General features: G+C 52.1%; 7 protein-coding genes across 7 annotated transcripts; 3 read left to right on the top strand and 4 right to left on the bottom strand.

The window, feature by feature from the left end:
• Nucleotides 1-575: 575 nt before the first annotated feature.
• On the bottom strand, nucleotides 576-3,914 carry PG994_010438 (uncharacterized protein; the record flags this gene model as incomplete). Its single annotated transcript, XM_066861847.1, has 9 exons — nucleotides 576-1,284; nucleotides 1,356-1,462; nucleotides 1,679-1,900; nucleotides 2,147-2,404; nucleotides 2,551-2,769; nucleotides 2,816-3,057; nucleotides 3,109-3,361; nucleotides 3,423-3,564; nucleotides 3,880-3,914. 9 exons carry the CDS (start codon nucleotides 3,912-3,914, stop codon nucleotides 576-578), a joined length of 2,187 nt encoding a protein of 728 aa, XP_066710957.1.
• Nucleotides 3,915-6,735: 2,821 nt separating this feature from the next.
• On the top strand, nucleotides 6,736-7,449 carry PG994_010437 (uncharacterized protein; the record flags this gene model as incomplete). Its single annotated transcript, XM_066861846.1, has 1 exon — nucleotides 6,736-7,449. One exon carries the CDS (start codon nucleotides 6,736-6,738, stop codon nucleotides 7,447-7,449), a length of 714 nt encoding a protein of 237 aa, XP_066710956.1.
• Nucleotides 7,450-7,811: 362 nt separating this feature from the next.
• On the bottom strand, nucleotides 7,812-8,485 carry PG994_010436 (Concanavalin A-like lectins/glucanase; the record flags this gene model as incomplete). The annotated part of the gene is given in 3 exon segments (XM_066861845.1): nucleotides 7,812-7,898; nucleotides 7,909-8,398; nucleotides 8,457-8,485. 3 exon segments carry the CDS (start codon nucleotides 8,483-8,485, stop codon nucleotides 7,812-7,814), a joined length of 606 nt encoding a protein of 201 aa, XP_066710955.1.
• Nucleotides 8,486-8,840: 355 nt separating this feature from the next.
• On the bottom strand, nucleotides 8,841-10,945 carry PG994_010435 (uncharacterized protein; the record flags this gene model as incomplete). The annotated part of the gene is given in 3 exon segments (XM_066861844.1): nucleotides 8,841-8,851; nucleotides 8,863-10,795; nucleotides 10,853-10,945. 3 exon segments carry the CDS (start codon nucleotides 10,943-10,945, stop codon nucleotides 8,841-8,843), a joined length of 2,037 nt encoding a protein of 678 aa, XP_066710954.1.
• A 2,993-nt stretch (nucleotides 10,946-13,938) lies between these two features.
• Nucleotides 13,939-14,795, bottom strand: PG994_010434 (uncharacterized protein; the record flags this gene model as incomplete). The annotated part of the gene is made up of 2 exons (XM_066861843.1): nucleotides 13,939-14,118; nucleotides 14,313-14,795. The coding sequence occupies 2 exons, from the start codon at nucleotides 14,793-14,795 to the stop codon at nucleotides 13,939-13,941; spliced, it is 663 nt and encodes a 220-aa protein (XP_066710953.1).
• A 2,617-nt stretch (nucleotides 14,796-17,412) lies between these two features.
• PG994_010433 (amidophosphoribosyltransferase) lies at nucleotides 17,413-19,284 on the top strand (the record flags this gene model as incomplete). Its single annotated transcript, XM_066861842.1, has 1 exon — nucleotides 17,413-19,284. The coding sequence occupies one exon, from the start codon at nucleotides 17,413-17,415 to the stop codon at nucleotides 19,282-19,284; it is 1,872 nt and encodes a 623-aa protein (XP_066710952.1).
• Nucleotides 19,285-20,471: 1,187 nt separating this feature from the next.
• On the top strand, nucleotides 20,472-26,823 carry PG994_010432 (helicase sen1; the record flags this gene model as incomplete). The annotated part of the gene is made up of 8 exons (XM_066861841.1): nucleotides 20,472-20,827; nucleotides 20,903-21,098; nucleotides 21,148-21,948; nucleotides 22,050-22,714; nucleotides 22,844-23,417; nucleotides 23,455-24,074; nucleotides 24,124-26,434; nucleotides 26,725-26,823. The coding sequence occupies 8 exons, from the start codon at nucleotides 20,472-20,474 to the stop codon at nucleotides 26,821-26,823; spliced, it is 5,622 nt and encodes a 1,873-aa protein (XP_066710951.1).
• Between the last annotated feature and the right edge of the window lie 1,041 nt (nucleotides 26,824-27,864).

Below are 27,864 nucleotides of genomic sequence, written 5' to 3'. Positions count from 1 at the left end.
GAACTCGAGACCCTGCACAGCATCTGTGATAATCTTGCATCTTTCATATATGCTTCGTTGAGGCTGGTTTGATTGAATATCGTCTGTACCTGCCGCTGCGTCGCGCATCTTGAGTTCTGGAAAGACGATGGACCACGTTCGTATCAAGGTAGAACGAGGCTTTATGGTGACCCCGGCGCTCTACGGAACATGTGGCAATGAGTCTGAGGGGAACGGCCTCCGGATAAATGTGAGAACCCCGTGGTTGTAGTGGGTTACAGCATTGATTGGCTACAGACCATATATGTCTATTACATATGCAAGCGCTCAGCCTCCTCTACCAGCATGGGTTGTGTCGCATCACACCAATAGTTTAACTCAGGCGCATCTCTTTCTACACTCTTTCATATTCCAGTCAAGTCGAGATATCCAGTGTTTGCATATTACACTACACAACAACTATAGATGGGACAAATAGGCCAAAGTATAGGACATGTAGAAATTAACCATTAGAGAAGGGAGCTATGACGATGACAGATCGTCACAGCCCCAAAAGACATCGAGACATGGAGGTGAAAGTCCAGTGACTACGAGCTCTACAAAGCCAGAGCGAAGAAGAGACCAGCGACCACCACGAGAGCGGCGCTCGTCGCACCGCTGCGGATAGCACCGCTGGCCGCGATCTTGCAACCGCTGCCCGAGCAGCCGGCAGCCAGGGTGCCAACGGGCACCGCGACCGGCTTGGACGGCGTGGCGACGGCCGTGCCGTTGGTCGTGTCGTTGGTCGTGCCGTTGTTCTTGACGGCCGCGTTCGCGCTGGGGAGGACGGGCACGACGGCGGCGGTGACGTAGACGACCGTCCCGACGTTGGTGCTGGGCTTGGAGGAAGCGGCCGCGGAAGCGGAGGCGAGCTGGATGTACTTGGTGTTGGTCTGCGTGTGCTTCGCGGTCGAGAGGACGGTGGTCGTCTGGCCGTTGCCGCCGCTGGGGCCGACGACCGGGTAGACGTTGTTCTTAGTGTTGGAGCCGCCATTGCCGCCCGGGGTGACGACGGGGACGACGGTGGTCTGGGTGCGGACCTGAGTGGTCACGGAACCAACGGGGCAATTCGTCACAGTCGGAGCACAGGAGGTGATGGTCCAGACACGTGTGACGGTCTTTGTCTCGGTGGTAGACGCTGGCGTGTCGACCTTGCCGGTCGGGGTGACGACAGGGATGAGCTTAGTTGTGGTGCCGACCTGCGTGGTCACGGAGCCGACGGGACAGTTCGTCACTGTCGGGGCACACGAAGTTATAGTGTAGACCCTAAAAAATTAGCGTTAATAATGCTCTTTGAGGAGATATCCCAAGTCTCAGGAACCACGGAAAGCGCTTACTTGGTGACGTATTGAGTCTGCGTCAGGAAGGCTGGAGCCGAAATCGTTGTCGGCTTTGGCGCGTCGGTCATACCAGACACGGGGCAGATAGTAGTGTAGAGAGCAATCTTCCAATTACCAAGTCAGTAAGGCTGAACTCCCCATTACATCGCATGATTAGCATATAGTACTTACAGTCTCGGTGGTCACTGACCCTACTGGGCAGTTGGTAACGGTCGGGGCGCAGGAAGTTATGGTGGAAATTTTTGTGCTAACATATCATGTTAGATTTACTCAATATAATAATATTTGGAGTTAAAGTTAGAAACCCGAAAGAAACTCACGTGGAAACTGTCGAGGTGGTCATGGACGTGGCTCCGGACGACTGGACACCGGAAGATTGGACGCCTGACGACTGGGCTCCCCGTCGGCTGGGCTCCGGAAGAGGTGATTCCCGACGACGGTCCAACAGTGGGGGTGAGGCTCAGCTGAGAAGAGCTCATGGAGCCGTTCTTGTAAGGCGCCTCAGTGAGCGACAAGGTGGGGAATGCCGACGTGGAAAGGGACTGCTGCTCGTTGCCAGCAGGGGTGGTGACACTCGATGTGGGCACGGTGGCAGACGAGTCGCTCGCAGTGATTCCAGAGACGGAGGCCGAATCGGATGTAGAGACTGACGCAGGGGCCGAGGCCGAACCCGAGGCAGAGCCAGCGGCAGAGGATGAGTCACTGCTGGAGGGGCTGTTGCACAGTACACTTATGTCAGGATCTGCCGTTTTGTGGACTTGACGAGATAAACTCTATGGGCTACATACCTGATGCTGGAGCTGGTGGTAGAGGTCTGGCCGGCGGTGGAGGTTTGACCGGCGGTGGAAGTCTGGCCGGCAGTAGAGGTCTGGCCGGGAGTAGAGGTCGGGCTGGTGGTAGAGGTCTGCGCGACATCCTCGGCCAACTGGTACACGGAAATGCCCTTGACCTTGAAGAAGATCCTGGAAATCGCCACCGTTCGCGGCGACGTATGCCATGCATGTATCCTTTCCGGTGCTCATTGAGCAACCGGCACCCCATTTGTCCTGCAAAGTGGTCAATTAGTATGTATATATTGGGTTGGGGTGCTCATCCACGGAACGTATGATGACTCGTTTTAGTCAAGGGTAGGCAAACAACCAAGGCTTGACTGCGCAGAAAGAAAGCGGGGGCTTGGGTTTCTCTGACTTACTGGCTGGTTGGCGACAGAGCAGAAGTTGATGTTCAAGACGAACTTCAGATCCGCGAACGCCTTGTCAATGTTGCAATCGCTGACTTGGAACATGGGCATTCCCCATTTGGAAGGATCCGGGTTGCCGGCGAGGATGTCGGCAGGGGCAACCTTCCAGCTCCAGAGCCTGATGTATTCCGAAGTCCACTCCGTTGCGTCTTCACCCAAAGTTAGCGCCGACTTGGACACTCCAGTAGTCCGGATCAAATTCAGATTACTTACAGACACCGCCCGTATCAGACCCGTAGATGCCATCCTGAGAGTTGGCCGAGCATGCTTGATAGTCATATTGACCAGGTGCGATATCAGCACAGTTAGTGGTCACTATCTGAGCGCTCATATCGCTTTGCTTGATGGTGCAAGCACCTCCAGTGTTAGTAGGTTGACCGACATGGGCCGTGATACGGTTGAAGGTCAGGTCATTCCAGTTCTCGAGGAAGTCGAATTCACCCTTGGATCCGAACATCCCTATTCCTCCCATTAGCATCCGACGGTCATCCTAGAAGCAAGTCCTATGACTTACAGAAGGCAGGCCACGTTCCGCAAGTGGGCTTAGGAGGTGAGAGAAATCGCCAATGAAGAGACCGTGGTTGTAGGTTTGCTGACTCTCCACTCGTACACTCTTACGTCCACGGTATTGCGTCCAATATAGAGGCATGGCCGTCTTGTAGTCGACACCGAGATAGAAATCATTGTCGTTGATTTGGACCAGGTTGGCGTCCTTGGCACCCTGTTGGGTCTGGTAATCGACATATCCATTGTTGGGATCAACCTGTTCCAGATGAGTTTTAGTCGGCACATCTAAGTCGTATATACAAGACATGAAATCTTACCGTCACGAAGTTCCACTTGTCGTAGAAGTTGGACGGGCTGTACTTGTCGGCAATCTTGTACGACTTGGTGGCACTGGTGCTGGCCACCAAAGCAGCTGCGACGACGCCGACGGTATTAATGAGGAGGGAGCCATGGCTATGGCTATGGTATATTGTATTATATATAACGAAGGGCTCGGATTTAACGAAAGGATGACGTGTGATACGTCGTGTGCCGCGAAGATGCTCGGGCTTGCTTGTTGACGAACGGAGTGGCCAAGGAAAAAGTCCTCGAGGCAGATCCGGGGCGGCTAAGGGGTCTTATTCAAATCGACACACACATACACACCATCGCATACCCTCAGCTCGCCTCCTGGATCTCTTGCTGCCTAGTCCAGGCGGGTCAATTTTACTACACAGCACTCGGCCGAAGCAGTATGTACATCTAGAATTGCTACTGCAGAGAGGCCAGACCGACTCCAGAGAGGGGCCACTATGTGCTAAGCGTGCCATGACTGGTCGGGGGTGATAAGTCATACTGAGAGGCGAGATGATTGCCTATGAAAGGACAGCTAGCGTGCAGGTATCGCCAGATTTGGCTGTCACGCCGGCTCTGACTATGGGGTGGTGTTGACACGGATCGAACTAGCGATTGGATGGGACTGCGGTTCGCTAGGAACGCCCGTAGGCGAGAGACGTTCATTCGCGCGCGGGCTCTTCCAGAACTTCAAGACTGCAAGGATGGGAGTGGTTCGCCCAAGTTACCTGCATCAGCCATCATCTAGCCCAAGGTTGCCTGGAATATGATGGAGCTGAAGCTCAGTGTTTGTGCGCCATTGCGGCTCCAAGTGCTTCTGCAACTGGCACTCTAGCAGATGACCAGACTCTCTTTGCACCCATGGTAATGTCCAAATAGTATTGCATGTTCCAGCACAACCTACTGAAGGCCCGTCTCTGCCGCCTGGACGGTGGGGATGGGCCTTGGCAATGAAGAGGGTTGAAGGACCAGTTGCAAGAGTGGAGGATATCAGCAGAGCGGTGCCGCAAAAATAGTTGACGCCCCCGATTGCCCCTTTTCGATAGTACTACTGGCAGTTTGGATTAGCCAGTCTGCTTTGAAGAGCTGAAAAAGAAGGAAGATAGTCAAGTTCAAGTCTTAGCAGAGACGCCTTCTTGCCTAACTGGACTAATTGGTGACCTACTGGCTACATAGCTGGCTTTGGTCGATGGACTAAAGATAAGCTTCCCCCGACAATTGCGACGATCACTCTCTGTCCAACAGTGATCCAAGCTTCTCCATGTGTCGGGCCCATGTTCAGTCCAACGGTGATTTATATTTGTAAATATGTCCGAAAGAGGGTTGACGGATGTGACATGGTCTGTTCAGCATCCATGGATGGATGGAGATGGAGATGGAGATGCAAGGGCCAATGTATCGATACATGTGAATTGATGAGTGGATGTGATCCGTCGGATCTTTGGCCCGGATCACCCCTGCCAAATCGGGCCTAGGCTTAGCCCGGAAATTAAATGGATTATCTTATTTAGGTAGGTACAAGTACATACTTATGACAGACAGGGGTCTATTTTTCAGCAGCACAAGTGACAACCATCTGTCTGGCTGTCCTACTATGCACGCCACTGACAGGTTAGTGGAGGATGCTGTGCAGAAAAGGCCCAGATGCTGGGGCATTTTAAAATTGACGTATACATGGATACATCTCGTAAGTCGTGGCGGCATTGTAGTGACGCTGCCTGTGTTGACGTCATACCTGGGGAGTCAGTCAGTCAGTCAGTCAATCACCCTCACCACCAACAAAGGCACCAAGGCAAACATTCAACGAGCCTTGATAGACACTGCGGACGCCTTTGACTCTATTTTTCGCATTAGCATCATATTCCTATAAATATTGTTCAGCGTCTTGTGCCTGCGCTTCCTATCATATCCAAGAGTCAGGCCTACCAGGTAGTCTGCGGTGACTTTGACACAATAACAGGCAACCTTCAGAAGCTGGCCATGGCACTACATCTGTAAAGACCTGGCCCATTACTGTTGTAGACTCAGACTGCCGACATTGTCGTGCGTATCGTAGAATGTTTATTTGGTAGAGAAATTCAAACCGTCCGGCCAGTCTCGTTTGCTCCCACCGACTAGTCGTGATATTATGGTTCACGCAGCAACTGGTCATCGCACCGTGATGTTGATTTTTCTGCATTTGCCCAATACTTCTCCGCCTACTGGGGGCCTTATTATTTGAGATCGACAATCCGTATTTTCCACCTGTGAAAATGAACATTGTTTTGACTTGGAAAAAGACAACCAAAAATCAAGCTCACAAGATCTACCACGCTAGAATATCACCATGAGATACCTCGAAAGCCTACGCCAAAGACCGGTGTGGGTTGTGGGCATTCTGGCCGTCATCGTCTTTCTTGCCCAGATGGGCTTGACCCTTACGATATTCCGTCTCTATCCCTCGTCCAGGAGTTTGTCTGTCTTCGGCGGAATCCGGGAGTCGACCCCGACTCCCTCACCCCGAGCAATGCCAAACCGTCTCGGTGGTTCGCGGGGTCAACGCAATCCAGATGCTATCAACTTTGACCGCATCGGCTCCAGGTATGTGAAGGCCGGTTCTGAAAGCGCGTCAGGTAGCCATTCATGGAGCCCTTAAAACTGATAACATCCCCCTTTTCCAGCAATCCTTACCGCGCTGATCTACGGTGCCATGGCGGATATCGTTGGCCGCAGATCCGTCTTTTCTTCAGCCTGATGGGGATAACATTCTTCCAATTAGCCTCGATAGGCTTGGCTATGAGGGTGTCGTCCTTTTTCATCTCCGTGGAGACAGTGTCTGTTGCCGGGCTTGTTCTCTTCATCGGGGGCGGGCTCGGCGTCGCAGAGGCTATGGTTTTCACTATCATATCCGACGTGACCATTGACCGCTGGCGGTGAGTACAATACAAACCCCCTATATATAACCCGTGAAGCCCCTGAGACCCTGTCTGACGCAGGCCGCAACTTGCAGAACTATATCATTCCAGATCGCGATCTGCAGCGTGCTTCTCGCCGAGATCGTGGCAGCCGTCAGCACCCCGTCTTTGATGTCGGCATCGGCCTGGTCTCCCCTAGCACTCGGACTATGTCTCACTGTGGTGGGGACCGTACTCCTCCTCCTGCTCCAGAAACGCTGAAACGGCTCCCTGCCTCGCCGTTGCAAGGGAGCGACAGAACATACTCCCCACCCTCGCTGAGCTCAGAGAGTTCCTGAGCCATCTCCGCCGCAACAGGAGCAGTACCGCTATCTGGCTTCTGACCCCGGCGGCGGCGCTTACCATGCCCCTCGCCACCACCATTGCGTCGATCCTATCGCGCACCGCACCCTTCCGCTACTCAATCAGCCTCGCCGCCTCTTCAACGCTCGTCGCCGTGCGCGCCGGCGCCACCATCTTCGCCTTGCTGGTCCTGCTGCCGCCTCTCCTGCTCTTCTACAACCGCCCCCATCTTCCTCGTCTCCACCACCGCGGCAGGACCGGAACCACGGCTGCTGCTACTACCACGTCTTCGCCATCTCAACAACACCCCCTATACCGGGACCTCGACCTCGCCCGCATCTTCGCACTCTTCCCCATCCTCGGCGCCGTGATCCTGGCCGCCGCCTCGACCTCGCGCGGCACCATCGCGGGCACCGTGGTCTTCACACTGGGCGCGCCCGTCCCCGGTCTGGCACGGGCGGTGCTGGCGCGCCTCGTGGAGCCGGCGCACAGGGGCCGCTTCTTCGGGCTACTCGCCGTGGTGGAGCAGACCGGGTTCCTGGTCTTCGGACTGTTCCTGTCGGGCCTCCTGGACGCGGGCCTGCGCAACAGCGAGGAGCAGCAGCAGCAGGGAGGAAGGCAGTGGCTGGGCTTGCCGCTGTACCTCGCGGCGTTCCCTGTTCGCGCTTCTGGCACTCGGCCTCTGGCTCGCCCACCCGCGAGAGCTGCAGCCATTGCAACGTGGAAGGACAGAGGTGGAGGCAGAGCCGGGGCAGATGGAGGTGGAGTTGGATAGCCTGCAAAATCGACAAGCAGCAGGAAACGGCCATGAAGGTCAGAAAGTAAACTTACCAGCAACCGAAGGAAATGTTGTTTAGGGACTGTATAAGAACACTCGGGCAGTGTACCTGGTTAGCACCTGTAGATAGTAGCGTCCTAGGTATGCCATCACAAGGCACTTCAGATGATGACTTTTCAGCGCTCGAAGAGTGCATTCACAAGTATTTGACCTTCATACTGGCCTTCCATTGGGGAAAACAATTTTGTGAGTTAACAAAATAATGGATTCGAGTAATAACTCAAAGTATAGTAATTAATCTGAGGTTAAGTACACGCTAAATTATTTACATGAAATTGACCTCGCTACACCAACCTCTCTTAAAAGAGGAAAACAGCGGCAACGAGAAGGCTGCCCAGGGAGAAGGCTGCGGTCTTGGCAGAGCCAGCAGTCGCGGGGGTAGTGGCCTTGGGGTACCAGGGCAGCCAGGTCCGGAGCAGGCCGAGGGAGTGGGCTTAGCGGTAACGGAGTAGAAGCCAGTGCCGACAGCGGTACCGTTGTTCTTAGCCGAGGGTAGACGGCAATAATGGTTGTCGCCTGAACGGGCTTGGGGGACTCAACAGCGTAGCCAGCAGCGTTGGAACCATATGTCGTGGCAGGCTTGCCAGAGTTGGAACCATTGCTACCGTTGGAGCCGTTGCTGCCATTGCTACCGTTGAAGCCGTTGCTACCGTTGTTGCCGTTGTTGGAGCCACTGTTGCTGCCGTTGTTGGAGCCGTTGCTACCGTTGTTGCTACCGTTGCCACCAGCGGGGGAAGTGGGAACAGCCGTGGTGCCAGTAGCCTTAGTGGGCTGCTGCTGACCGGAAACGGGGCAAACAGTCGTGTAGAGCGCGATAGTCTCCGTGGTTACAGCGCCAACCGGGCAGTTGGTAACGGTTGGGGCACAGCTGGTGATGGTGTAAATTCTTAAAAAGCTATGTTAGTCAAATGTAAGTGCGCAAAGCGTATAGGCACGATGCTTACCTCGTCGTCGACACAGTGGAGGTAGTCATGGCAAGGGGGCTAGTCGTTACGGGTACAACTGTAGATGTGATGCTTCCGTAAGGGCAGTTTGTAACCGTCGGGGCACAGCTAGAGATGGTATATGTGATCTTTTTCGGCGTTAGTATTACTCTTTTTGGAATAAACAGGATGTCTCAGGAGGGAATAGAGGCAACTTCTCGAATGAACGGTGCATCGACCCCTTGAGACACTGGGATAACGAGGAATAATGGCTGGAATAGGAAGGAATAAACCCCGAGAGTCACTTACCGTGGTCTTGGTAACTCCAGCTGAAGCAGCGTCGCCGCCAGTGGTCATGCCAGTGGTGCCCAGCCTGAGCCTGAGCCAGGGGTGGTAGTGCTTCCGTTAGCACCAGTCTGGGTCGCACCGGTGGATGCGGCAGTGTTGGTGGCAGACGCCGAGCCAGAGCCAGACGCGGGTCCGGTGATAGAGCCGGATGCTGAAGCGCTTCCGCTTGGGCCGTTGTCGGAACCAGTCTCAGTTGCGACCGGAGTGGGAAGGGGCATGTCATCGGTGGATGAGGCAGTGGTCGAGCCAGACGCGGTAGCGCTGGCGCTAGCAGGGCCGGTGGCTGAAACGGAGCCGGAGGTAGAAGCGCTTCCGCTAGGGCCGTTATCGGAACCAGTCTCAGTTGCGACGGGAGTGGAAAGAGGCATGTCATCGGTGGACGAGCCGCTAGCAGACGCGGTAGCGCTGATACTGGCAGAGCCGGAGGCAGATGCCGAGAAGGTAGCAGAATCAGTCGCGACGGGAGTGGGAAGGGGCATATCATCGGTGGATGAGGCAGTGGCCGAACCAGAGTCGGTAGCCGATGCTGAGAAATCAGTAGCCGATGCCGAGAAAGATTCGGTGGCCGAGTCAGTAGCCGAAGCCGAGAAATCGGTAGCAGACACCGAGTAAGAATCAGATTCGGTAGTGGCAGATGCTGAGAAGGACGCAGTCGCGCTGGCAGAAGCAGAGGCGGACTGAGTGGCCGAGACATCATCTGTGCAGTCCTCCTCCTCAGTGGTGCTGGCAGATGCACTTACAGAAGCGCTGGCAGTGATCGTGGGGAGATCCGAGGTCATGGACGTAATGGAAGCTGAGGCGCTGGCAGTCGCAGACTGGCTGGCAGTGGGCTCGTCGGTGCAATCCTCCTCCTCATCAGACGAGGTGGAGCTGGCAGACTGGGTGGCGGAAGCAGAGTCGGTAACCGAGGCTGAAGCGGTGATGGTCGTGGAGTCCGCATCCGACGACGAGGTAGTGGAAACTACATCAGCTGATGAAGACGAAGTGATGACGGCGGCGGACGAAGTAGCGCTGGTCACAGCAGGCAACGAAGATGTAGGCAGAGTGGCGCTTGTAGTGGTAGTGAGCTTGGGAGCGCAGATATCGCCCTTGCAGCCACCACAGGTGAGAGCCTTCTTGACTACATCGTAGTAGGTCTCGCCCTCGCAATCCTCGTTGTGGTAGGCATAGTAGGCATCAAAAAGCGAAACACCACCAAAGTTCTTGCTGTGCTTGTAATCGCAGATCAGGTCCTTGACCTCAGTGGGGTTAAGGTAGCCAGAGCTGGCAGCCTTGGTGCTTCCAGGAAGTCCAATGTACAGCTCGGCATTCTTGCTAGGCTTGTTCGAGATGTACTGGATCCACTTGTTGAAGTTGAAGTTGAGCGGGTTCGTGGCAGCACAGGCAGGGTTGTTGTAGAACTGGATGAAGAGCTTATCGAACTGAGCCTTGGCCAGGATCGAGTCCATCTGGAAGTGTGCGGTGTCCATAGGGCACTGAGGGGAAGCGGAAAGGATGATGCCGGCCTTGTTGTCCCGAATGAGGCATCGGAGCTTGTCGACCATGGCAACATAGGGGTCTTGGTTCGGGAACTTGACCTCGATGTCGAAGTCGAAACCGTCCATAGCCAACTCGCCAAAAGGACGCGGACCCTTGTAGTTCTTGTTGTAGGGTCCGAAGATGTCAAACATCTGCTGAGCAAAGTCCTCGCCAGCCTTGACAGAAGAGATGGCATAGTTGCTTGCGGCATTCATCTCACCACCAATGGAGAGGTAGACCTTCTTGCCAAGGTTCTGGCACAGCTTGATGTCGTCCTTGATGAAGTTGCAACCAGTAAGAAGCTTGCTGGGCTTCTTGCTGGCACCCGGTGGTGTAGACGGTGGCAGCACAGTGGGAACCGAAGTTGGTTCCGGGGAAGCCCATACCATGCTCCGGGAGTTGTTCACGAAGGCAAGGGTGATGTAGTCGATGCTGGCAGACTTGCAGTACTGGCCAAGGGTGTCGACGTCACCGGCATAGTTATTTGCTTGTCCCTAAATGTAGAGGTGAGTAGGCTGCTATCAGATATTAAAGACATAGTGGAGGCCTACAAAGTAGGTGTTGACCTTGTAGTCCTTGGTGTAAGTTGCCAGGCCCGGGGCAGCGGTGGCAGCGGCCACAACGATCGACTTCTTGAAGTGCATTTTGGGTGAGAATTAAGGGGGTATTATAATACTAATTAAGGATTGTGATTGGGCAGAAGGCCGTGTAGAATGAGTGCAGTTATCGAGGACCAACGAAAGGACGCGAACCAGATTGGTTGCAACGGCTGGCTGTCAGACCGTGTCTTGTCAAGTGCCGTGTGGTGGTGAGAGAGAAGAGAGAAAAGAAAGACCGGAAGAGGGTGACATCGGAGCCTTCAAGTATGAAGAAGCCTCATCGCCCCGAGGCCCCGTCAGCTGGGCGATTCACGCCTCGAATCTCCCCTCTCCTCGGCCAGATTTGGATGTAGACAGTCCATCGCGCTCTCGATGTCTCTATGGAGCCTGCCCAAATGAACCTCGAAAGGGGGCCTCTCTTCTTTCCCACTTACAGGGCCAAAAAACAAGCTGACCTACGTCGCCTAGAAAGGACCGGTAGGGCTAGCCGCTCGCTGTACCTGCAGCCGCGTGCCTCTAACATGGCGATGGTGGGCCTGATAGTCGTTGGTGGTATACATGTTTGTAGTGCTAGAGTGGTCTGCTCGAGGCTAGTTCGGGGCATGGCACCAGCCTCTACCACAATCGGGAAAGGGCACTAATGTCAGGGACAGCTTCTAGCGTCGCTCAATAGTTGCATGCTTCTCCAGCCCAGCACTCACCATTGGCCAGGTCGATGCTTGGCCAGATGCAGATGCGAAGAGGGCCACCCACGCGTAGACGTACTTGTGCCTTTGCTTGTGCTGGTAGTTTGCCAATGGTGGTTTATCTCCACCAGACGTCCGGTTCAGCCAGTCGCTCTCCAGTTTAGCCTCGAGTCTAGATCCACCACACCTCAGCCGGATCCCTGTATAAACCGCGCGCAAGCTGATCTCTGCCAATTTCGTTTAATGAAGTCGTTCGTCCTAAGCTTGTTCGATGGGGTTGACAGGAGTCTGAGAGCTAGGATGGAAGGGATCATCGCTGCGAAATCGTGGATTGACGATATGTTCGTCCATCGCGCCATAGCTATTCCGGTCCGCTGGTTTTTTTTTCTCCTGTTGAGGCTAGGCACTGCACTTTCTTGTCGCTATCGGACGAATGCCCTGAGCAGCTGAGAGAGCTGAAGAACTTGTTCTCCTAATACGATGCCGTCACTCCAAGTCTGTGATGGACTCCACCGCCGTCTCCTACTAACTGCAGTGCAGAAATTACATTGTTGTCTGGCTGCGCCTTTTCTGCGATGTTGCCGTCATAAAATCCATTTGATGGAGTAGTATGAAAGCGATCTGGAACCCCGCCCGGCCTGACTCAATGATGCGCCGAATGTGCCCAGGCAGTTTCGCCGGGGCACAGCCTGCCAAGCGTGAATCAAGCTCGCTTTCCTTGGCCTTATTGATTGTGCCTTACACCCAATATGGCATGTTAACCTGATGGTGTCTTCTGCAATTGGGTGTTTGCCTCGGAGCTGCTGTTGCCTACCTAATGTAGGCACACAAGCTGGGGTTCCAACAGCGCGTGCGGTTAGCTTTGCTGGATATATTTCTGATTACAATCATAATACCTGTTATCATTCATTTCCATGTCGACTCAGGATCCCATCAAGCGAAGCCCAAAGCACCATGCAGTCTGTTGCTACGCCGTAGCCATGAGTCCTAATGCAGCCCATTCAGCTTCATTATGAACATGCTATTTTACTGGCCAGAACGAACTAGTGCTGTCCATTTGTTCTTAAGGATAGGTATGCTCCCTCAAACAAGAAGTACTTATTCCAGCCCACGAACCTCCCATACTCCAGTACCGAGATATTGTGTCAGTCTCCGGAGTACCAGTCGTTCCCACATCTCCCGAACGATCCTGGAAGATGGGGCCCGCAATTGTCGGTGCTACAATTTACCACATGAAAACACTGCAGTAAAAGAAAAATACATCCATGAGGCTGCACTGGACTGCTCGACTTCACTGATGAGGAAACATCCTTTTTGCGGCACGGCTTGTTGCCTACGGTACTTTCCTCGGCCCAAGTAGCACGTTCGGCTTAGTCCCTGCGCACTTGCGGGGGCAATCACAGAAATCGTTCGACTTCAGACGAAGGGAATGCCCATTTGGGCCGCTAGCATTTCCGACTGGACGAGAAATGCCCTCTACCTGCAGTCAAGGTATTACAACCAACTTCTATGATGTACAAGGGATTATCTTCCCAGCCCTGTGTGGGCCCATCGCCTTCGATATCGTGAAGAAGTCCCACCGGTTCCGGGTGTGATCCCGCCAGATTAGCTGTATTAGCTTCATCGACGCAAGATCGATATTGGATATTTTCGTCGGCACGAGGATTTGGCTGCTTCGTATAAATGTTATAGACTCTCCATATTCCCCTCATTCTGTCCGGCGACCAGCTTAGTGGAAAGACCGCTCCAATCTCGGTGTACTACATACCTCACGAGTGTAATAACAGGAAGGCAGCAAAGAATTGGCATTTTCTCTTTGCAAGGTAATGATACAACATCGAGTCCGCTCCTTGGCCTGTGTATTAGAAGTTCGCCAGTAATCCGGCAGTCATGATAAATGAAACTCTAGGCAGCAGTCGCCCATATGGAGTTGATGTGGAGTTCGCGAGGGCAATTGCAGACCCGTCTCAACGGTCTTGCTTGGTATCAAATACATTGGAAACGGCTGAAGCGGCTTTTTTGGATTCAAATTTCCCATGTCACGAGGTCATGACTCCGGTAAGACTCATCAGTCTGTGAGCATGTAGGTTCGGAGCCCGACTGGTGCGAGTGGCCGGCCTCATGATTATTGAGACTATTCCCTTCTCGAAGAGGTTTCTGTGCCGTGATATATGGTCCTATCCGCTATACAGCCACGGCAATTAATCACGAACAGCTTGACTTGATGGAAGTAACAGAACATTGGCTCTAATATAGTCATCAATTCATCCTATGTACAGTTCGCTTTATTTTATATGCAAATTTCCACTCTTATATGCGCATGCTGACCTCCTTTCTTGGCAGAATGCCTCCCTACTCGGTATCAAGCACGATAACTTCAGCTTCGGCATCGCCAACACTTTCAACAGAGAGTTTGTCACCAGCCTGCAGGTTATCGATGAAAGCCCCATCTCCCTCGCTGTAAACTTCCTCCCGACCATCGAGTCTGACCTTCGCCTTGCCACCCTTCGTCATGGGAACGTGAACGAAGACCTTTCGCTTGGGGTTGACAGTGGGCATTGGCACCAACGATCCACTCGAACTTATTTTGAGGGGCAATGATGCCAGCTCCCATGACAAAGTCGGCATGGATGGGGATGGTGTTCGGAATCCGCGGCTCGGCCTTCTTTTCCTCCTCGGACGTCGCCTCGGGCCCGCCCTTGAGCGGACTCAGGATCGGCACGAACGCCTTCTTCTTGTCCTCCTCGGGGAAGTTGCGGGTGTGGTAACGCGGGGGGGAGGCCTCGCTTCCACGGGATGGCCCAGATCTGCAAGAAGTGGACGGTGTCCTTGCGGTGCTCGTTGAACTCTGAATGGGCGATGCCAGTTCCACCGGTGGTGAACTGGACATCGCCACGGTTCATTTTGTAGAACTTATCCGACTGGCCACCTTCGCTGCCCTTTTGCAGCATGGAGTCGCGGTGAGTCAGCTCGCCAGACAGGATGTACGAGAAAATCTCAAAGTTCGCGTGGGGATGCGTGGGGAACCCGGTGCCGGGCTTGACGCGGTCCTCGTTCAGCACCCGAAGCGAGCCGAAGTGGGTGAAGCGAGGATCATACCAGTCGGCAAACGAGAAACTATGGTAGGTGTTCAGCCAGCCATGGTCTGAGTGGCCGCGAGTGGCCGAGCGATGCGGCGTCAACTTCGCGTGGGAGAAAGTCTTAGACATGGCGTTCTTGACCGCGTTCATAGACTCCGATGGATTTGTGGCGTGTATATCCGTGGGGACAGGCTTGAGATCAGATGTGGCGGTGATCTCGGCTGGCGTTACTTCTACTTCCTGCGATACAGAAGGCAGAGAACTATTCTTGGAAAATACCTCTTTGAAAAAGGATGCGATTGTGCTTGAGTTGTATAGGAGTATGGAGATTGAAACCACCAGAAAGGAGGACAGTAGGATTGCACCCCTCATATATACAGCTCCAGACGCGGTTCTGGAAAGCACGTGTTGATTCTGGGTTGAAAGGCTAAGTAAGAGATGAGTGATGCTTGAAAAGAGATGACCTAGAATTCAGCCCCTATTGGAAATCATGAATAAATAGTAACATGTTGCGCATTTCAAGCATGAGCGAGCTATCATGCCATTCGGTGATCTTTCCACACTATGACGCGGGTTTTTCTGTCTATTAGCGCCGTTGTCTTGCTTATGGACGATTAGCTCATCGCTTATACAGATTACCGATGCCCCACATGATCAACGGTGTCGGATGACTAAAGCTCCATCGGTGCGGTGGCTTGAGGTCTCGAGTTCGTTTCTCAGCCGATGGACGTTACAGCAATTGATCCAAGACAATGCTTAGTGCGAGACAAGATATCGTAGTATTGATACTCACATAATCCATGGCTAGGCTGTATATTGATGCGTGCAAAAAAAGCAGTACGCCATGTGCCAGCCAGGTTGGAGCTAGCTAGAACTAGGCGCTGAACTCTTTCCCGCTTGGGATGTGCCCAAACTATGGGACTTTAAGAATAGAAAAGCCCTCTAGATACTACATGTATATATCTATATAAAAACTAGGTAGTGTCAGTTTTCGAAGAGTAGAAGAAGCAATCAGCAAGGGATAACTCCATGAATGTTCAGTTCATGGAAAAGAAAAACCGAACTCGGGTTTGCTTACTTGCCTCTCCAGTTCCTGTCTAAGCATCTTATCTCCACTTACTGCCCCTCCATAACAAATGTTTTTCGCAAGTATTCTCTGCATCGCCACTTACACTTACAGCATATCAGTTGCTTCCGACTTGGTCCTGAGCGATCAATTAGGATAGCGAGGTGTTGTCTTCCCCAGGAAGTATTGGTGAAGCAAACCTTTTTCTTACATCAGATGTGCGCATCTCTGTTGATTTTGGATCTCACATACTTACCTACCTGGTGTATATGTGCCTATGCTTGACACCTTACCACGACCATCATATTGATGTATTGTTAGATCAATTTTCCTTATGTGTTTTCGAAAACTAGCCTTCCTTGGACCGGTAGCACAGCCAAGGAAGAAGAGTATAATACCCTTCTCTTAGTTGGGGAGAACTATCACGGGTTCAACCACATTCCAGTGTACTTTCTTAACTTGAAGCGATCGTGACTTTCACGTATACTAGCAGCTTCATGCCATACCAAAAATAAGGTGGTGAGTAGATTGCCGACCTATGTCGTGTGTTCAGACAATTTGCCACGGCTTGGGAAGTCGTCACATAGATTGGCAGAAGTTCTAGCTTGTGAATCATGCTGTATTCCTCAGGACCATCCTGTTGGACAGATAGAAGCCTGGTTTTCCGAAGTCCAAAGGTGTCTTTTATGCCGACATCGCCGCGAGCCGTCTGTACGCAAGCCAGAGCACTGGCCACATATAAATGGTGGTCCTCTAGCCGAAACACGCATATTTCATTATTCAATTCCGTACCTGTTTGAGACTCTGTACTTCTACATCGTCTTTCGGGCACACGCTTCAGCTTACTGGACTCGGGGGCAGCGTGGTCGTGGGACCGTTTGATATGTCGAACAAAATAGTTAGGACGTATAAGCTCTGGGCAATTAGATCCATCAGGATGTAATGATCATATTATGTATGTGTATACATCTTGCAGTTATGGTCACTTGGCACTGAACCTCACTTGATATGAGCCCTCAACTCTAAAAACCCCCCTTTTAGATACTGGCTTCATGGATCACTTCAATGCCAACAAACCCCGATGAAAAAGCACTTACATGCCCATATGGGTGCAGAGTTACTTATAGGCAAGTGCTCATGTATTACGGATAGGGGCGTTGCAATCCGCCTTCTCATCCCAACTGGGTACATAAAGCAGTTTTCAAACACTCAGAATGTGACTGCATCATTGCACAACGCCGTTTAAGATATCAGCAAGGGAAATTTCACAGTTATCTAAATGTACCTAGACATAATTAATTTAGGGCACCCTAGTAATTGAATTCCATGCTTGAGGTAGCCACTAGAAAATCAAATGTATGTACACGGAATATATCAATCTAAATTACCTAAGGTACCTCTTAGACATGGTGAGAGTTATCACAGGCCAAATCCGGAAGGCATGACACTCCCACATCAATCTGATCTTTTGACATTCACCAGGGAAGCGCACAGTTGCTGATTGGCCGGCTTCATCACTTCAACCCAAGTTTCTGTTTTACTCCATCCATGATTTTCTCATTCTTTTCCGATGCGAAGATAGACAGTGCATCGGCGACCCTACTTTCTGTTTTCCCTTCTTCGGTCACTCTGGCGGCGCCTTACCCTCTTCCCTATTTCGCGAAGCCCAAATCATCCATCATGCAGACCCGCGCTGCTGCAAGAAGAGCTGCAGAAGCTGCACAAGTCCAGATACAAGCCAGAGAGCGTGATTCTAAAGTGGGTGGCCCAAAAGAAGCCGCTGCTAGCAACGATGCCACCATACTCACTGCATCCTCAAGCTCTACCGTACAGACACAGGTTGCAGCCACTACAGCCGGATCAGACGTGGTTTCCAACCAGTCAACCGACCTCATCCCTGGTGCAATTGGAGCCGCGACACTCGTCCCAAGCACTACCACAAGGAAGCGGAGCAGGAAGACCTCGAATGTACCAGTCAGAGGCGGTTGGGACGTATTGCCGCACAACTTAGGTCAACTATGGGCACCCAACAACGTTGCCGATGAGGAAGCACACATAACAGCAAAGGGTAGTCTGTATGAAGTTGCCGCATACCTACCACTGAAGAAGAGACTGCGCAGTCTCAGAGCTCCTTCCAGCAATGATGTTGTGCCAGTTTCCATGAGCTACGAGCAGCAACATGAAAATGGAGCGGACAAAGAGGAGTTTAAGGAGCAGCTAGAGCAGCTGGAGCATCAATCGTTCCCCAAAGCCGAGCAGAAGGCACCCAAGCGAAAAGCCAGAAAGACAAAGGACAATCCATACGGCTTGACTCCTGGTGAGACACCATACCCAGACTGGCAAGGTCCCAATCCCGAGCAGTGCGAGGAGATTTACCGTATCCTCGCCGATATGCATGACGATGTTCAGCCCCTACCACCGCAAAAGATCCCAGCGCCGTCGCTTGAAGTCGCCGGATGCGGTGAGGTCCCTTGCGTCCTCGACGGCCTAATTCGAACAGTCTTGAGTGGCTCCACAACATTCGACATGGCGGACAAGATGCTGCAAGCACTTGTCGACAAGTTTGGAGTCTCGGAAGAGGGAACAGGTGCCGGCAGCGTCAATTGGAACAATATCAGACTTGCGGACTATGATGACGTTTATCAACAGCTGAAGTCGGGAGGTCTGGGTGCTAATAAGGCAAAGAACATCCAGGCCATCCTAGGCATGATCTATGAAGAGAATCTGCAGCGGCGTGCTGCATATATCGAAGAACAAGAAACAGGCAAAGAAGCGGATGTTATCTGTGCCTCCTCAAAGACAAAGGGCCAGAAGGACCTCGAGATTCTAAGAACAGACCAAAAGAAGCTGAATCTCGACTTCATGCACGATATGACAAAGGACGAAGCTTTGCACCACTTTGTGCGATATCCCGGCGTTGGCGTCAAGACGGCAGCATGTGTGACCCTGTTTTCCCTGCAGCGACCTTGCTTTGCTGTGGACACCCACGTCTTTCGGATGTCGAGATGGCTAGGCTGGGTCCCTCAGAAAACCAACGAAGATGACACCTTCCGGCATCTCGAGGTACGATGTCCCGATCATCTCAAGTACGGTCTTCACCAGCTTTTTATTCGCCATGGGAAAACATGCTACAGATGTAATGATAAGAGTTTCAAGGGAACAGATGCATGGAACGAGTCGATTTGCCCCTTGGAGCACCTATTAGACCGATTCTCCAAGCGTCAAGCAAAGCCGAAGGAGTTGACGAATCCCGAGAATCAGGGCAAAGCACAAGGCAAGAAGAGCAAGGCCACTGGCAGAGGGAGACCCAAGCGTAAGGACAGGAGTAACAGTACTATGGATGACAATACCACCGGCGAAGTCGGCGCAGAAGAAACAACCAAAGACCAAGAGGTTGATGAGGTGGACGAAAGTATGATCACCAATGCCAATGTTGCACCACACGGCGCCGAACACGATAACAACAGCGATGGCAATCAGACAGAGGGCGAATCTGAACTTTCGGAATCGGTAGTTCAGAGATCGAAACCGGAAGTCTCCAGGTCTAGATAGTTGTTGGCTCGTCCACACTATCGTAACTGGATGTATGTGCTAGATGGGCTATCTGCTGGAGAGAAGAGAGGGACAGTAATATCAGGTCCGCCCCTACTTGAGATTTGCACCGAGTTTGTACTTCAATACCGCTTTGCGTTACGGGTTGTACTTAAGCCAAGAAGAATAGCGACGAATTTTTCACGAATTGCAACCAGTCGATCCATTACATGCTTGCCAAGAATTACAGTGCAGCCTGGAAGTCATAGGCAGTAAGGACATTGAAGGTTGGCCCCGAACGATTGAGGCTAATAATACTGGATACCTGCCAGGGTCGAGTGCCGAACCTATCGATAAAGCATTCCAATCGCGCTTTGGGTTTTGGCTGCATCTGCATGCTCTTTACGCGCTGATAGGGCAGCCTGGAAACGGGCAACCTCCTTAGGTGGGAAAAACACCGGCTGTAACCCATCATTTTATTTGCCTTGGGCATTGGAGGGAGCAACCACGGATCATCATTGTTGTTCTTTGTACGGAGTATTGGCTTCGCATACTGGCTTCGCACACTTCCCGAAAGGGAGACTGCACTTTCCTTGCCAGGTGGTTTCCAATACTATAATTGAAGTGCGACTGTGAATTGTTCTGTTCGTTCGTTATTGCTCATTGACTTCTTAGATTCTTTCCAACTAGTGCCATTTGCATATCGCGAAACCATCTTCGAATCTCGTGAAGTATAATAACGACATCTTCTCCGATACCCTGGCCGCCGATATTCTGGTCGCCGACACGATTTGTCTTGCCGCAGCAACCCCTCCCCGGCGATTCTTCCAATCTGCCCATTCCAATAATCTATTCTTTTTTCAAATCGGAAGCCGATCACCCAATGGCAACTGCCCTCTCACACAACCCTATCCATTCGATCTCGCACTTGCATCACACCACAACCACCGAGGCTGCTATTTTAGGACTACGGTCCGACTTAGCAGAAAACCAAACTTGCATCTCTGGGAAATTGGTTGCATTTACGTGCGCTAAACCAACCTCACAAATCAATCCGAAGTTTAGGCAAGACCGAACACGATCCCCAAAAGCAAATCGACAATCTCGACCTAAGCCGAAGCTTCTTCCTACCACTTCTTTCCTCCTTCCGCTTCCATCATCGACCGGCGCGGCATGCTGCTACTCTAGTAGCAAACACACCTACGAAGATGGCGCTCGATAGCAGCATGAACGCTATAGGGCAAGCATGCGAGGAATTCATGGCCATTTCGCCGGAGCTGCATTTGATGTGTCCCAAGACCTCTGACGACGACGAAGAGGACTACGAAGATCTATCGGAGCCTGGTGACATTGGGATTGACCAGAAAAAGCAGAGAGTCGAGGAAGGTTCGTCTCGTCTTGATGTTACTTACCGCTGCTCTCTCATTCTGGGCTTCTCCGATGAAGCCTTCAAAGAAGTGCAGAATGTCTTCAAGACGCGCGCCAACGAACTTCTCACATCCTGCTCGGCTTGTGTCCGCGGATGGCACCGAAGCCGAAAGCGCTTCTTGAAATATCTCTCAGAGTATGTAACCTCCTTCAGTGGTTCCCCATTGAATTGCTGCTTCGCGAATATGGTACTAAACATCCTCATTACTAGGGCCCATGCCGATGACGTCGTTGCCGCCATGGAAGCTGAGCTAAACAGATTCGACGCCGAACGTATCACTCAAGGTCTCGAGAATGCCAAGCAGTTTATGAAGACTCGCGAGGGGTTCCATCGATCAGAGAACATTCATAGAGGAAGGTCACATCGAGTACCTCATAGCACTGTACGAGGCCCTATGCTGCATCACGTATTTGAGCGTGCCGGAAAATCGCGTGGCCTTCAATTATGTTTTCAAGAGGGTGCAGGAGCGCCGTGTCTTGAAGCTGGGCGAGGTACTTCCTACAATGACCTTCTTCCTCTTTGACGAGGACGATGTGCGACACAAGTTCGCCACAACCTCTTGGTCCCGTAACCTGGCTGTTACGGCTGACGACTTCCAATGGGCTGTCAAAGAGAATCTTGAGGATGCTATCAAGAAAATAGCTATTTTCAACACGCCGTCAAAACAGGTCCAGCGTTTCTGGGAAGGTCTCAGTCTAATACTGCATGCTCTCGACAAGCACATCGTCGTACAGGCTTTCGGTGCACTGGACGTTCAACCTAGTGTTTATCAGACTCTGCTTAACCACATGAGCATCAATTCCGTACCTAACCTAGCTATCGTCCTGAAAGTATTCTGCATCATCTTGCAGAAGGGATCCCAAGGGTTTATGGGTACATTCGCGAACTTCGCTCCGGCCTCTGTCGCCGAGCAGGTTTTCGCAAGCCCAGCCTACTATCCCTTGCTATCTCAGACAAAGCAGTTAGCTTTCTCCATGCCCGAAGACAAGAATCAGGTAGGCCCCGTAGCCGCTGCATGGGTGAAGCCATTTCTGGAGTCGATCTCTGCAAACCAGCGGGGCGATGCTTGCGACTCTATCTTGCATCATTTCCTTGACAGGATTGCTAGGGATAATTCGATGCCGGGTGATGGCCGCGAAGTCTGCTACCGTGGTGCCGCCGAGGCCTTGTTGTCTACAATCACCGCCTTCCTCTCGAAAGATTTCAAGATCACCCCCTCCTCTTCTACAATCCACACTAACCGGATCCTGAATCTTGTAATCAAGTACAAAGATATGCTTACGGGCATGGCCCGGGTCTCGCCTGGGACCCATCCAACGGTCACATCTCACATATCACGTTGTCGGTCATTCGCCAGTCACTGATGCTTGATTCACGAATTACATTTGAAGAATTCAACGCACATCACCGAAATGACAATCTCGTCCAACGCGAGATCACCAGGGATTCGTCCGTCATTTGGGACGCTGCCCTGAGTATATTGCTCCCTGGGGCGGGCCAACTAGCAAGGTACATGCTGGCTGCAACACTGCCACTCATCCAAGTAGAGACGTTTCGTCCTAAGAAAAATGAGAAGTTATCGAAGCCCAAGGAGGAGTTCAACAAGGGCCTCGGCAATACCAATGAGGTTATTGGACGGATGATTGATCGTTTGGCCGAGTTCAACTCCGCGGAACTCACCGAGCTCTCTGCGAACCCCCAGACAATCCAAGCTATTGTCGCTTCGTTGATCAATGGCGATCCCGCCGTTCATACGGCCGGCGTAGCGTTCATCAAGACCTTGACAGATGAGGATAGCAGAAGTGACGCGATCCTAAAGCTTGTAGAACGGCAATTCTCACTTGCTCTCGTCTCCTTTACTCTAGCCGTTTCTAAGGTGGTTGCTGGTAAGAGTCTTTGGTCACCTCAGATTCAGATACATCGATGCTCCAAAGATTTCCTAGCAGCACTATGCGACCCTGCCACGGGTGTTCTTCGCTCCAAGCAATTGGACCAGGGCGAACGCGATGCTGTCAGAAATTGGTGGATTTCTCCAGTGGGCATTCATTGAGACTGCTCTGAATGATCTGGATGACTGGAGTAGATTGGTTGACACGGAGACAATGAAGAACTTCTGCCGCGACGTGATGGAACTAGCAGACGCCCTTCTAGCTCAAGATGGCCTTCTGTCATCAGCTTTGGCAAGCCCTTCGGACAAGGGGTTCCAACTGAGGATGACATCAAGCGGTCTCTGGCAGAGCTACTTGAGGAGCCACGTGTCAAGTGCCTCGGTATGGTGAAGATGCTGCGCTTGAAGGATAAACATCTTGTCGGCACGACAGTCAATGGCTTGGTCAAACTCTTTCGGCGTTTGGCGGAGAACGAAATCGAGGTTGTTGGCGCAGCCCTGCAATATATCCGCGAAACCTGTGTACGCAATCACGTGGGCAAGTTCCGCATTAACACAAATCTGGATGACCAACAACGCGCCGAGCTTCTCCGGGCCCTGGGCGAGGACGAGGACGATGTTCAAATCGTTGAGGTTAAGAAGGCCGATGCTCGTAAAAAGCAGTCTAGCCTCGACGTCTGGTCAAGATCTGGTGACGACTCCTCAGGATCTACCACCAAGACTTCAACGACCGCTTCTACTCCTGCCAAACATGATCTGAAGGATCTAACCCCTGGCCTGAACAAGAGCCTTGACGTTCTGGCCCAGATGAAAGCACGGAACGAAGAAAAGGCTAGAGTTAAAGCCGCCGCTTTAAAGCCTGCCGCCCCCCAAGTTCGATCCGGCCAATGCACAAAGGATTCGCGAGAAACGCCAGAGAGAAGCCGAAGAGACCAAAAGGAGGAACGCGGATATTGTTGCAAGAGCTCAAGCATTACGGGGACAGAAGCCGATCAATGCCGGAGAAGGCTCTGGCCTTCAGGGTCTATCTGGGATCCAAGGCAAGGACCATGCGCCGCAAAAGAGCGAGATCATGGTCGGTTCATCATCAGAAGATGAAGATGATTCCGACGATGATGCAGCATTCCTTGCACAGACGAGTGCTGGAAAATTGCGAGCTGAAGATGCCTCGAAGCGAGCACAGCTGTTGAAGAAGCAGGCGATCGGGCCAGTTAAAAAAACGAAGATACAGCGATCTGCCAAGGATATGCGAGCACGACTGATCCCCCCTATGGACGTCCTTCACCAGGCAATTCTCGACTGGGATATCTTCCATACCGGAGATGACCCCCCTAACGGAGTGGCTTGCTCAAGGGTCTCGGAGACCTACATGGACCCGTCTCAATATAAGCAGACCTTCCTGCCTTTGCTCATCTACGAAGCTTGGCAATCATTCGCTACAGCCATGAGTGAGACGACGTCCAAGCCTTTCGGGATCAAGATCCAGAACCGCATGTCGGTGGACAAATTCTTCGAAGTTAGCACCGTCATGCCCATGGACAAGACAGATAAAGATCGCCGGCTCGCTGAAGGTGACATTGTTCTTCTCTCCCGCATCATCCCAGCCGCTTCAATCTCCCAACGACCCCCACTGTCTTGCGCGTATTTGGCGCACTTCGGTCCGGAACGGAAGTCTCGAGGTCTCGTATCGTCTCAGCGGGAAACCCGGGCCCATGATACAGCTCCTCATACCTCAAGCTGAGATTTATGCTGTGAAAATCACCAACATGACCACTATCGAACGAGAGTATGCATCGCTTGAGAGTCTCCAGTACTACGATTTGATGCCCGAAATTCTGGAAGGAAAACCGTCTCCTATGCTGACATACAGTCGGGAAGCTGTGGAGAGAGTCATGGGCAACTACCAGCTCAACCAGGGTCAAGCAAAGGCCATCTTAAATGCGAAAGACAATGACGCCTTTACCCTTATTCAAGGTCCCCCAGGTACAGGAAAAACCAAGACAATTGTAGCTATGGTTGGTGCCCTGATGACAGGCACCTTCCAGACCACTACTGGAACGATGATCAAGAAGCCGGGTGTTCCTGGTCAGAGTCAGGGGGCCTCTAAGAAGTTGCTGGTGTGTGCCCCCAGTAACGCTGCTGTCGACGAATTGGTTATCCGATTGAAGCAAGGCGTTAAGACGATAAATGGATCATTTCATAAGATCAACGTCCTTCGACTTGGACGTAGCGATGCTATCAATGCTGCTGTCAGAGACGTTACATTGGACGAGCTTGTGAAAGCGCGTCTGGAAGGAGATAAGGAGAAAAACAGTGGCCCGACCGAGCGACAGAAGCTCCACGAAGATGCAGGCGCAATCAAAAAGGAAATCGGCGATCTTCGACCACAACTGGAAGCAGCACGAGCCATGGACGATCGCCAAATCGCGAACACTCTCCAACGCCGTTGGGACGAGTTGAAGCGCCAACAAACATCGATCGGAGCCAAAATCGACGCAAATAAAGACAGCGGGATGACGGCGGCTCGTGAAAATGATATTCTGAGGAAGAAAGTGCAGCAAGAGATTCTGGATTCCGCGCAGGTCCTGTGCGCAACACTCAGTGGATCTGGCCACGAGATGTTCAAGAATCTCTCCGTCGAGTTCGAGACGGTCATTATCGACGAGGCGGCTCAGTGTGTTGAGCTCAGTGCTTTGATTCCCCTGAAGTACGGCTGTTCCAAATGCATTCTGGTCGGAGATCCTAAACAGCTTCCCCCGACAGTACTTAATCAGCGGGCCGCTAGATTCGGCTACGATCAAAGTCTCTTCGTTCGGATGCAACGCAACCACGGCGATTATATTCACCTGCTCGACACCCAATACCGTATGCACCCTGAGATTAGCAGATTTCCAGCTCAAGAGTTCTACGAGGGTAAACTCCTTAACGGTGGGGACATGGCAAGACTTCGTCATCAGCCGTGGCATCAGCGTGGTCTGCTTGGGCCTTATCGCTTCTTCGATGTTAAAGGTACGCAGGAGAAGGGTCAGAAAGGACGATCCCTTGTGAATTACGAGGAAATTAAGGTCGCAATGTCACTCTACGAACGCTTCCGAAAAGACAACCCGAGTATCGACACGAAGGGCAAGTTTGGTATCATTACTCCATACAAGGCGCAACTCTATGAGCTCCGAAACCGGTTCACGGGTAGGTATGGACAGGGCATCACAGAGGAGATTGAGTTCAACACCACCGACGCTTTCCAGGGAAGGGAGTGTGAGATTATCATCTTCTCTTGTGTGCGTGCGAGCCCCACCGGCGGTATCGGTTTCATGACCGACATTAGACGTATGAACGTGGGTCTAACCCGTGCCAAATCTTCGCTTTGGGTCCTCGGAGACTCGCGAGCCTTGGTCCAAGGTGAATTCTGGAACAAGCTTATTGAAGACGCCAGAGCCAGGGATCGATATACGGCTGGCAATATTGTTGACCAGCTTGGTGTACCCGGTATCAGACTGCCAGCCCCTGACTTTGATGAGTATTCGCCTCCTCCCGCTGAGCCCCTGCCTCCTCCCAAGGACGAGGAAAAGCCCAAACTAGAGGATGTAGAGATGATAGATGCACCTCTTGTCAAGCCCAACCTGCCGCATCAACGGAAAGCCCCGCAGCTGCCTCAGACCTACACTGTTATCGGGAGCGGGAGTCATGCACCGCCCCACGGAGGTTTCAACAACTACCCTGCGGGCTATGCGGGACTGGATGAGAAGGGTGAGGCGGTGTCGAATCCCGGACAGACTAGTGAGCGTCCGATTATCCATTCCTCGGGTCAAAAGCGCCCTCTTGGCAACCCCGAAGGATTACCACTTGCCAAAAGAGTACGTATTCCATCGCAAGCAACTGATTATCAGATACATTTGGCTGACCACAAAACCCGCATAGATTCTCAGTGGACCCAGCGGCAGTGGTGGCTTCCTTCCAGGCAAGTCTAGACCTCGTGCTCCTCCGAGAACCAGGACCCCTCGGCCATGTCAGTCTTAGGTATTGAATCGCAGGGAGGTCCATCTTCCTCTGGTTCGGCGAATGCCCCGCCGAATGCCCCGAAGGTTAGTTCTTTCTTTTGTCTGCGCTTGATGAAGTCTACCTGTTGCTGACAGTACTATTACAGGGCCCTTCAGCACGCCGGCCAGCGCCTAATCCCATGGTTCCGAGAAAGAAGAAGCCCGCAGACCCCTTCATCCAACGCAAGCCTGGAAAACCCAACTAGCTGAATGCCGTGTTCCTGTCCAAGACTGCCACAGCAGCTGGAAGATGAAGACGACTTCTAAGCCGCATCAAGACGGCTTTAATGTATGTATATTCACGAAGACCAGCCATCAACGCATTATGGAGGCGTTTAGGTAGAGGCCGACTTTCCGATAGAGGGAATTCTGTAGGATATAGTAGTAGCAGCCTTACAAGAGGGCCAGAGTGACGTTTGCATCGGATTCCTCGAGAGCTCGACGGTGCTCTTCACACGTTCTCTGATATGGCCACTGCTACATTGCATTAAGCGACAGGCGAGATAGATGGTTGATTTCCCCCTGGAGTTGGACTTGATTTTTAAACCTGCCGCTGATATGTGGACGGGCATAGACTGCGGCTGATCCCCCGATTTGAGACGAGGCTGGTCTACAGTAGTAGGTCGGCTGCGAGTGATGCATTTCCTGGCTGCGTGCATGTTGTGAGTCGTTGCTGTACATGGCTGGCTGTTACGCCGTGTATGCCCGTCTCTGCCTAGAACCGTATTTATGTGGGAAACCAGGTTACCTCTGCGTTGCTCAAGTACTCAGCGTACCTATTGCCCCCTGGTAATAATGCCATTCCCTCGTAAGGGCACCTGCACTTGCTGTATTGTTATCATGCATCTGTGCGATGCTTGAGACATTGTCTCATCTCTCTGTATCTGCATATCGAGCCGGACCTGGATCGCATATAGTCCGCTTTCTGGGCCATGTCTCAACCACCCCCTATTCTTATCCAAGACAAGTCAACCTTCTTCGTCTCCCGCCATGCACGTTGCCGGTATTATAAGAAGCTTACAAGTCCGCCATATGCACTGTTTACCTTTTCACCTTTGTGGTCCATGACTCAAGACTCGTTTTTGTTTAGACATTATTCGATTGATATATTCTTAAAGTAAAGTACAGTCGTCTTTTCCAAGGTCAACTCACCCCATACTCCAGGATATAGGCATCGTATGTATCATGCCCGTTACGCCGCAGAACGATATGAACAAAGTGAGAAAAGAAATTGGCAGCGGTACATG

The sequence above is a fragment of the Apiospora phragmitis genome (assembly GCF_038363925.1).
Source record: "Apiospora phragmitis strain CBS 135458 chromosome Unknown utg000010l:1.0-9815664.0:1.0-9183399.0, whole genome shotgun sequence".
NCBI lineage: Eukaryota > Fungi > Ascomycota > Sordariomycetes > Amphisphaeriales > Apiosporaceae > Apiospora > Apiospora phragmitis.
The sequence above is the reverse complement of the archived record's forward strand: the minus strand, read 5'-3'. Positions and strand labels throughout refer to the sequence as shown.